A 10,834-nucleotide genomic window follows, 5' to 3' on the forward strand; every position below is an offset into this window, starting at 1 on the left:
TCGTTCTCAGCCACCTGCAAAACAAACTGTGCTGGAAATTTCACTACAAATTACCCTGTGTCTGCCAAATCCCCCGGGGAGCAGAGGAAATCAAAACCCTGGATCTCCCTGCCCCCATAGAAACAGACCTCAGCCTCACTCGCACAGAAATCAGGTAGATTGTATTTTTGTTTAGAATTCTAACATATTTTTAAAATAAAATATATAAGATACTTTAATATCTTTGCTGGACTGAATTTTAAAGTTTTATTTGGCATTAAAAGTGGAGACAAGCTTTAAGCTAACCTTTCACCAAAAAGCTCATTCGAATGAAAGTGTCTGAAGGTGAAGAATAGAAACCATATGAAAATTCCCAGTTTACTTTTGTCAACACCAATTTTATGAACAACCCATACTCCCATGGGCTTCAGGTCAACATGACATGGTGAAACTAAGCCTCCCTTCGCACTAAGAAAGAGTGAAATCTGAGACCTGTTTCGCTTCAGGGGAAAATCAAAGGAAGGCACATACCTTAGCAGTGAATAATGATCAACAGCATAAACCAGCAACTTTAACATTATAAGGGCCACAGTGGCTCCTGGTGACGGCCCTCCAGAACTGCCAACAGACAGGAATGTCAGGGATAGAGAGTGAGTCAGTGGCCGATGTGCCAGAGAGATGAGTGTTGAAAGCTCCTTGGAAAAAGGATTAGGGCTGTTTATGTTGGCCAAGTGGCCCACTGCCAGCTGCTCAAGTGTGCAAACTTCTTAAAGCTGCAGAGCTTCGGGTTGGTCATGAATCTTTTCACTATATTTACCCTCCACCCAAGACTGTATGGATGGTTGTGCTTTGTTCGGAGGGAAAGCCCCCTTCGCTTCAGCCCCCACCTCCATAAAAGCACGCTCTACTCCAAAAATGTGCTGGATTCAGAATACCACCCCCCAAAACATACCCATACAACAGTGTGCATAAGTATATTAATTTACTTTCACCTTAAATATACAAGCAAAAGACCACTTAATGTATTTCAGTTGTATTAGAAGAAAAAAGGCAGCAATGTGTCAGCCAAACCTTTCCATGCACTGGCACGTACGGTTTAATACTAATCAGGCACACCATATTTGGACTGTTGGAGGTAAGAATCTGATTATATTAAGGACATCTGTCCTCTACAGGAGCAGACTTGATATGGATTTCATCAAATAAAGAAAGGCAGGGAGTAGAAGGGTCCAGGTTGGAGGTAAAAGAAAAAAATGGAGGAAGCGGGTGGGGGGTTGGGGGGAGGCCCATGTATCAACAGTAGGATAAGACTCAGCCTGGGAGAAGGCAGGGTGCCAGAGCTCTGCGGCCTGGAGCTAGATCAGAGCAGGGTTCGTGAGCTGCAGTTATGAGACGAGGGTCTCAGGTCATGGAATAATAAAAGGCATAGAGTCTTAGAGCTAAACTTCAACTTTTGTTCTAGAGTCTCAGAAAATACTAATATAGCTCGTCTTCCACCCCGTCACTGGTAGGCTGTAGGGCTACTGTTTGATGTAGATGCATATTTAACGCTTATAAAAAATATTTTTTATACATACAGTATATCCACCAACTTCCTAATCTATTCAGATCAGTTGAAAATGTCCCTTGAGGATGTGTCTTAAGGATTTACAATCTTGCCGGTTGTGTTACTGACCGAAATCATATTTTATTTTCTACTTTGTGCTTTGTTTTACTTGAGTGTTCTTTGTTTATTTGTAATTACAGCCGTTGATATTTAAAAACCTGACTGCAGTGTGCAAGGGTGTACAAATGACATGTTTTTAATTCAAGTTCACCCTTTCACTTTGAAGAATAGAGAGTGCTTGACAGGCTTGCCTATGAAGACTGGATTTCCCTCAACGCCAAATCAAGCAAGACTTGGAAAACTGGCATCAATCTATAACCTTCGCATAGTGTTTGTATCATGTAACTCCTCAGCAAATGTTTCCCCAAAATCCCTGTCACATTGCAGTTTACATACTGTATTTGTAGACTTTGGATTTTACTGTAAATACAAAGAGCAAAACATGTCCAAATTGGCTAGCTAACTCTCAACAGGACTCTCTCACATCCATGGGATTGGTGAGATTGTATAATAAACTCCTGACTGACATGTTTGGTTTACTAAACCTATATCACAGCAGTGCTCCACTCCAAGATCTAGTTGCTGCACAGACCTCACTTATCATTACAAACTAACTATTCTGACAGTCATTTGTAATAAAAAAAAATCGATGTCTCAAACCCGATGATCATCCCAGTCTGGAGTTGTCACAAACACACCACAGCAAAACTGTTTGTAAATGCTGCCATCTTTTGGTAACGGTGATTACTGCAACTACTCAAAACAGTAAAATTTGTATTAAAGGAAATGCCAAACTACATCCTATAGCTCCACAATATATATTAAGGTGTATATTTGCTTCCAGTAGTGAGTAGTCTTATCCCAGTACATTATGTTCTGTGTGTATTATCTGAATACACATAAATAAGTGTGATAAGATAATCTTGAAGAAAAACTTACAACACACTGACAACACAAGTGTTACTATTTGGTCATCACCACACATTTCAGTTAATGTTGTGATAAAGTGGTTAGCACATGGAACATGATCAGATATTTCTTCTTCAGTTTCTTGTCTCCACTGATGCTGAACAATGTTCCACTTGTCTACTTGCTTTTAGTGGCACTGAAAAGACAACTGAAAAGAAACTGAAGTGAAATTGTTTTATTTCATATTCATCCAGTTTTTATTGTGTCAGTGGAGTTTTAGTCTTAATACAAAACATTGTGTTTTGTCAGTTAAATATACGAGAACACTTCCGAGACTCTTTCACACTACAAAGTTTGTATTCACGTAGGAACATGCTGAAGAAAAACATTATTGCACATCCATCATGTCAATTCTTCTGCCAAGTGATTTACAAATCGACAAACTTTTGGAAAAATGTGTCAACAAAACAGCTTTTCCCAGTTTCATTAAATTAAAATACAAACCACACAAATTCATCCTCCTTTTAAGGTGGTCTCCACAACCCATCAAACAAGATGGAGCATGCAATACTATATAAACCTGGCAATGAAGTTTTAAGGCACTTTTCTTAAAGCTCACACTTAATTCAGGCAACTGGACACTAAGGGTAATTTTCAAAAAGCAGCACTTTGCATTTCAAAGATAGCAAGGTGACGAATGAACACATACAACCTTACAAGATAAAGTATACTGCACCAAACTCTTACAGTTAACACAATTTACACGTTTGCCACGGCGTTCAGACCCAGAGAGAAGGCATGAGGTGCGTGGCAATAACTTAATGAACACGTAGACACAAAAATTAAGTTACAGCAAACAAGGCACACAAACAACGCTCAAACACATGTCAAACATAGTTTAACCTCGCATGGTTTGGCAACAGGGGAACACAATATATCTCTGATTTCATCTTTTTGTAAATACATTTAAAAAATATATTACTTTATTTGAACATATAAAGATTGCGCCTGATATACAACGCTGATATGTCGACACTTGAAGTGGCACTGGTGGAAAGGCAGGTTGTGGCAAAGCCAACACAGATGATTCCCCCCATAAAAATACATTTTTCGCTGGCAATTATTGTTCTGTTTGTATCATGTGTGAGGAGGTTCAAGGCACAACCATTTAATACCTCAAATTTTTGATAACACCTGAGGAACTGTAATCTCAACAAGAAGCAAATAATCAGGGATTAACAGTAATATTTCAGGAAACTCCCCATGAAAGACAACCATTGAAGTATCTTCCTCAAGCATTGTGGTTATAGTTGAAAAAGTAAAATCCACTGTAGAAAACTAGACACATTGTGGTATTGCACAAGTTAAAATGTTTTGGCTTTATCTTGACTGTCACCTACTTCTGAGACCATCTAACCCAATGATTTTAAAAAATGACTCTGGTGTTCCCGGACTCAAGTCTGCACTATCCTGGTTCTTGAAAATGCTCAGGTGCTCATGTAACATGGCCTGTCAATGAGGCATTTGAAGAGGTGGTCGATGACTGTGAAGCACCACTAGCATCTGTTGGTAAGGCCGCTCCGTTATCTTTTGTTTTAAAATAAATGACATAAAATAATGGCAGGACGATGCCTATCAGGAGCATGGCAACTACAGCGTTCCACCACTGGATGCCCCAGTCTGCCCCGTGACCGGTCAGGCGCTGTCCTCTGGAACCAAACTGTTGCCGTTTCTCTGAGCTGTCCAAGAAATCCTCATCTTGATCGTTCGTGGTCTGAATCAGTTTCTCAATATCATGGTCCACCTCCATTAGAAAGTCTGTGACCTCCTGTAGATGTGGCTGGGCTCTGGCTCTGTCCTGAGTCTTCACTGGTTTGTGGGATGAATACGGCATTTCTTCTTGAGAGTCACTTAGGCCCGGGTAAGTCTCTGTTAACATGCTGTGTTTCTTAACAGGTATTTTGATAGATTTCAGTGCAAATAAATCTTGTTCCTGCATAAGGTTGTTCACCCGCTTTATGTCTGCCACCTGTTAACAGAAACCGGAATGGAGGTGCATAGATGTCAACACTTAATATGCCACTGAACAGATCGACAGCAAAAAAACAGTGACTATCAAAAAGCTTTACCTTGCAGCCATATTGCAGAGCAAGCTTGTTGAGACTGTCACCATCCAACACCTCCCGTTCCAGCAGCTGAACGTTCCTCAGTCTGTCAAGCTCCTGCTCTTGGAAAATCCACGGCCTCATCTCCATAACATTGAGCTCCTCATCATCTGAGGACTCATTCGGCCTCCTGTTGAACATGTAAACCTGGCCATCTGCACTGGCATGGACATCCACTGGGGCCTGGAAAGCCCGTGGAGCGTGCTCCCCACGCCGCATAATGAAACGCCAGCCTGTAAGGAAAGTCCCAATTTCAACATTATAGCAGGGATACAATTAAAGATCACACACGAGAGCTTTTTTTTTTAAAAAACATTAACTCCCAACTCAGTATCTTGTATCTCCGCTCCACTGCACTGTGTAACTGACCTATGTTGAGAATATTTTTTAGGTGTCTTAATTGATGTAACAGGGAAAGGTAAGACAGGTCTAGCTTAGAGTAATTTAGCTGACCCCATAAGTTCTTGACATTATAGCTTTAGGTATTTCTCACATGTACTTGTCCTTGTCAAGAAGACAACAATAGACTGATTAGCTAGAGACAGTAGCTCAGACGTCAGGCTAGCAGATATCAGTGTTCTCTGGGAATCTTACAAGATTAAGTCCTACAAGAACTCACTGGCTCCACAGATTAGAGTACAACTAATGGATAGTGAGAGATTCCAATATAACAAAGCATTGGAGTCTAAACATCAGATAAAAGTTGTTCTAGGTGAAAGGTGAACTAATAGAGAAACCTACAGGCACTAGATGGGAAGACAGAAACATAAAAGGGACCACAAGATGTTATCCTTCAGATTTGGTGTTGGCATTTGACGTGTTCACATGTTGTATGCTGGCACTGTATCTCCTCGGCCGGGCTCAAAAAACCATGCTGTGTTGTGCATGTTAAGTCTTCATCAGTCTACGAAACTTCTTCACACCTCAACCTGGCTCACAACAATATCATTTCAACAACCTGGGGTTTTCTTTCATCATTCTTTCTGAGAAGACTCAATTGTTAAAAGTAGGACACCTCGTCAACCAAGATCAAATTATACAATTTTGTTTGGATTCAACACACAGTCATGGCCTTATAGGAGGTGTATTTGTTGAATGCTGAAAAGTTGTTTAGTCGGTCATGTGGCAATTGGGAGTCCAGCAATTTATTAAACACACATTATCAGTTATCAACACAAAGTAAAAGTTGCCAAAAGGTGGGCAAGCATTCCTATTGCAGCCCAGTATTCATGTTAAATAAACCTAACATTAGGCCCCACAGTGACATCATAAATCTGTCATCAATCTCTCTAGCCCTGACATATCATGCCTTTATTCTGCCTTTGAATCTTACACTCAACCAAGCAAAGAGCAGCTACTTGGTGGCTTGACCTGGCCTTCTATCTACATTGTATCTGCTTAGACTAAACTGCAGTGGCCTCAATAAGCATCTGAATGACATAGCCCAATCAGCCCACTCACTATTACTAAGTTAACTGGAGATACCTAACACTTGTTTATTTATAGCCACTAGTCAGATATAATAAACTTTTTATGAGTCATGTCTCTGGACCTTTGTCTTACCAAAGAAAATAGCTTGAAAATACATTTGTGTGTGAATTTAAGAGTGCAGGAAAGTTTCCATGGTCATCGTGTGGGCACCCTCTCAATGACTACACAAAACTACAATGGGTTTTTTTTATAAACACGTTCATTTTAACATTGGTGATCATAAAAAGCTTTTTAAAAAGTACAGTTGATAAACAAAAATCTATATATGGTTAATTGTATGGATCACCTCCTCCCTTGACAATTTCATACTAATGACTCTGACTGTTCTGCTTTGCGTTCGCACCACAAAAAGCACGAGTTCACTTGCGGGCCGATAGTTTTGTCCGGGTTTGAACAGCTCAAGTTACAGCTTTCATACCAACCTTAACGAACCAAAGCCAACAGTAAAACGCTCGTTTAAACCGCACTTTGCAGTGACAACACACGAATCACTGACGTTATAACTTAGATAACGTTTAATTACTAACGGTGGGCATTTATCTGTATTTTACTTAACGTTAGTAACTTATCCAAACTAAGTTAACTCTAGTTGCCTTACAACAGATGTTTTTATCAAACTGAAACATTTAATTTATTCAAACAGAAAATATTGACGCCAAAATACGGAAAGCTGAGCAAGCCGTTGGCTTCAAGGAGCACTTAAATACAGCATTAACCTTAGCCAACGGGCTAACGGCAGCTAGCATATGCTAACAGGTTAGCTTTTGACACTCAGCGTGTGTTCACCCAACTATCGGCACCATGGCAGAAAGCAAGTCAGCCAACTGTTTTAGCCAGCTTTTGTATTTGAGACCACATGGACAAATACTACTTACAGGAAAGGCAGTTTCACAGACCGATTTAAACTAAGACTGCTCTGTTACCATCTAGTTACCTTATCCAAATGCTTTGGCAACACTAATACAAGCCAGCGCCTTCCCAAAGCTGTCCTCCCCAGCTTGACTTGCTAACATTGCAACAACAACTGGTGGCGGTGGCACTAGCTTCTGTTTAGCGTACGTCTTCTTCGTTTGTATAAAATAGGGTGGCGCAAGATATGCACTACCGCCACCCACTGGAACAGAATATGACACAATCAATGAGCACGTGACACAGCATTGACAACAATAACAACAATCATTTTTATATCCAAAGAACAAAAAACCTCAAGGGACATGATAATGATGATGCCAATGATTATATTGTTTATGTTATTTTATTTGTGTTGTTGTCATCTGCCTTGTGTGATAATGTGGACATCACTGCTGCATAAACATTTAAAGGTTTTTCTATCTATGTGACCACTGCACGTGTTCACCTTCACATACCAAACCACTGAAAGTGGCATTTTTAATCTGATACATAGGCTTATCTGATGCCCCCCCCCCTTCCTCCTAGACACACACACACACACACACACCCACCACCACCACCACTAGATCTCAGAATATAAAATATGTGCACAATACATACTAAAAGTAAAATAATACACACATCAATGCAACAATTTATTAAATGGCTTACAATCTGCACTAAAAATGAGTCCACATTACATAGTTTAGAAAATATCACTATACAGTTTCTTTTCTTCGTTGTTCATACACTGGAGGACAAACCCTGAACCCAAAACTGAGGTGTGTAATACAAAAGTCAAAACTCTACTCTATGTCTGACATCTGTTGGTAGAAAGTCATCATTACATCTAAGCCATTGAAGTACAGTAGCTGTCAGTTTCCCCCCTCTGTAAGTTACTCAGGGGGAAAAAATCCAAGAGGTTTTTAGAAAGGTCGGTGTAGTGATGGTGCAATCTTTGACCAATAGATGGGGCTATTGATCTTTCATTTCTATTGTCATTTGTTTCCTGTGAAGCAGCTGATCTGTTTATCAGATGAAGCTGATGCAGAGGGGGCTTTGGCAGGGGTGAAGCATTGTTTTTTAATTCCATTCTGTCATTGAATGCTATTGTTAGTTGGTATAGTATATTACGTTTGGTAGTTAATCCCAAAAAACTACAGCAATGGTTAATCATCAGGTGGATGCTGCCCCCAAAATAGAGTAGGCCCGGAGTCCAACAGTGCATGAGCAAGATGCAAGCAAAGCTCAAAGAGATAACCTGCAATCTGTCCCATGCATGGCAAGTAGCCTACTATCAGGAACAAGATATGAGCCCCATCAATAAAAATTATTAAATCAGCTCAGTTACAGGACTAAACACCATGAGCTGAAACCATGGTCAGCCTGACATTGTGCTATACTGCTCAGTCCATGTTGTTGACATATTGTTCTGACCCGTGTATACTACTGTTTTTACCCTGTGAAGAACTTTGACCAATGCAATTTCCCAGACAATAGCATTAAGTTTATCTTAAGTAAAAACAACGTTATTTCTCCAGGAGTAAAGGTCCAATGCCCAGCTCATGATGCATAACAAACCCACCATTCAGGAGTGACTGATGTATCCAGCAGAAATTGTTTTCAGACTTTTAGTTGATATTTCAGCTCAGGTTATGCTGGTACATCCAGCTTACAGCGATAGACGTATACACAAAGTATGTTTTCCTGTATTAGACACATCAGAGAGCATAAACTGTCAGGGTTACATACAGTATAGCCTGCTTAAAGGTGCCTGTGGTTTTCTTTAAACATTTATTTCAAATCCACTGTTAAAAAACAGTAAGTAAAATCAAAACCGAAGCTAATTTGGTCACCAGTTTATACCCTTATTTCATGCTACAAATAAATGTACTTCTACATTAGGCCTAAACAACCAGAAAAAAGTTAGTTATCAAGGCCATCACCACTGATTTTCATCACTTATACTGAAATACAAATACACAAATGATTTACACTTCAATTTGTATTGTCAAGACATAATTTACACTATAAATAGTGAACAGGTGGTATTGAACTTGATGTAGGTTAAGGTAGTGGGGAGGGGGCTGTATATATATATATATACATAGATACATGTACAAAGTAGCTTACAGAATTGTGACTCCGGGGCACATATATATGAACATGAGAACGACATAACACTTACCAGCACATTAAGCTGTATGTCTGGAAGGGGTTTGAGGCCTAACTCAGACTAATTCTCTTCCACTTTACCTACTATTAACCTTACCAAAGGAGCAGTGTGCAGTAACCCCGCCCCGCACACAGCTGCTTCAGTGCGCAGGACAATGTGGTAAGCAAATTATGATTTTACGTTAACATTAGTTAGCATTAATATTTGAATAAATGGCCCATTGTCGACGATGAAACATTGCTTCTTCCATAGTCATAAAATGTTAACGTACCTAAATAAAGTTAGCTACAGTGATGTCAAAAGTGTTTACCTATTTAACTTAAAGATACATTTTATGAATTCATAGCTAGCTAAAGTTAGCTAAAACCGAATAACTGTTAAGGGGAATGTAATGTAATGTAATCTGGCCTATTAGCTTAAAAACTCCCAAGTTTAGCTCAAAAACGTTAGCTTAAATGTTGCTATAAAATAGTTAGCCACTACTACTGTTAGCTGTGTTATGTTGCAGGTATTTGTGGGGATGTTGAGAAAAACGCTCTATCACAAGCAACAGTACACTTAAACTAGACTTTGTTGTTAATCTGACTGGATGCATGGGGGCATTACCATAAGTTATAGGTGTCAAGGCCCACATATCATTATAAAACGTTATATAGCATTATTGTTTTAAACTGTTGTAGCAGCTTTCCTAAATGTACACAGACACTCATCAGTTATACTTGGATTAGTATAAATTAGTGAATTTTTTTCACATGACTGCATCCCCATCATCAAACATGCTTATGAAAGACTTGGATTTCCAAGATTTTGGACGTTTCTGATATAGAAAGTAATTTAGGGATATCCTGGAAACATTATGTTAGCCCCCAGTCCTTACCCAAATCATTTTAATACAGACTTGTGTAAGTTTTAGTGGCTGTGACTCAGGAGGTAGAGCGGGTTGCCTGTTAATCCAAAGATCGGTGGTTCAATCCCTGGCTCCTCCAGGCTGCATGTCGAAGTGTCCTTGGGCAAGATACTGAACCCCGAATTACCCCTGGTGCCTGTTCCACCAGTGCATGAATGTGTGTGAATGTTAGTTTCAGTTTTTTTTTTTCTTGACTTTTTATTTTGACCTATTACAGCTGAGGGTGAGATGGGAGTGGATTTTCACTCCTGTCCCATCCACTCCCACAAAAATATTTCTCTTCTTTCTCATCCCAGTCCCAGAAGAATGACTCCCGTCCCCTCCTGTTCCTGATTAAATAGCATTTATTCATATTAGAACTGCATATTTGTATAAAAACTGATATATGATTCCCTTCCAGCCCACTCCCATTGACTTTTTTTCATGTCCCATGACCGTCCCAGTCCCGGGATGAAAAGTGAAAATGACTCCCATCCTGCAGAAATCCAAAAATATCAGCGTTTACTGCACATTGTATACTTGCCCATAGTATGCCAAGTCTACATTAAAATTAGGGAATTGGTTTAATACTTGACAGCTGAATAGCTGTATTTGAAATATAATAAATATGAATATTTTGTATAGTGTCCTACCTTATTTTATTGTATATGTTGGTACTTTAGCATGGTGGTTTACAACGCTGTGTGTTTCTTGTGTCTTTTCAGAGCACT

General features: G+C 39.5%; 1 protein-coding gene across 2 annotated transcripts; it reads right to left on the reverse strand.

The window, feature by feature from the left end:
- Positions 1–2,717: 2,717 nt before the first annotated feature.
- lysmd4 (LysM, putative peptidoglycan-binding, domain containing 4) lies at positions 2,718–7,218 on the reverse strand. Of its 2 annotated transcripts, none has more exons than XM_038706192.1 (3): positions 7,085–7,218; positions 4,624–4,892; positions 2,718–4,523 (listed from the first exon to the last, which is right to left on the reverse strand). In XM_038706192.1, the coding sequence occupies exons 2-3, from the start codon at positions 4,876–4,878 to the stop codon at positions 3,990–3,992; spliced, it is 789 nt and encodes a 262-aa protein (XP_038562120.1). In that variant the 5' UTR covers positions 4,879–4,892; positions 7,085–7,218; the 3' UTR covers positions 2,718–3,989. The 2 variants fall into 2 exon arrangements, with proteins under 2 accessions (XP_038562120.1, XP_038562121.1); XM_038706193.1 differs by having other exon boundaries at positions 7,026–7,174.
- Positions 7,219–10,834: the final 3,616 nt, after the last annotated feature.

This window comes from Micropterus salmoides, unplaced genomic scaffold (genome assembly GCF_014851395.1).
Source record: "Micropterus salmoides isolate LMB-PRFRI ecotype aquatic unplaced genomic scaffold, ASM1485139v1 Ms_hic_scaffold_8, whole genome shotgun sequence".
Taxonomy (NCBI): Eukaryota; Metazoa; Chordata; class Actinopteri; order Centrarchiformes; family Centrarchidae; genus Micropterus; species Micropterus salmoides.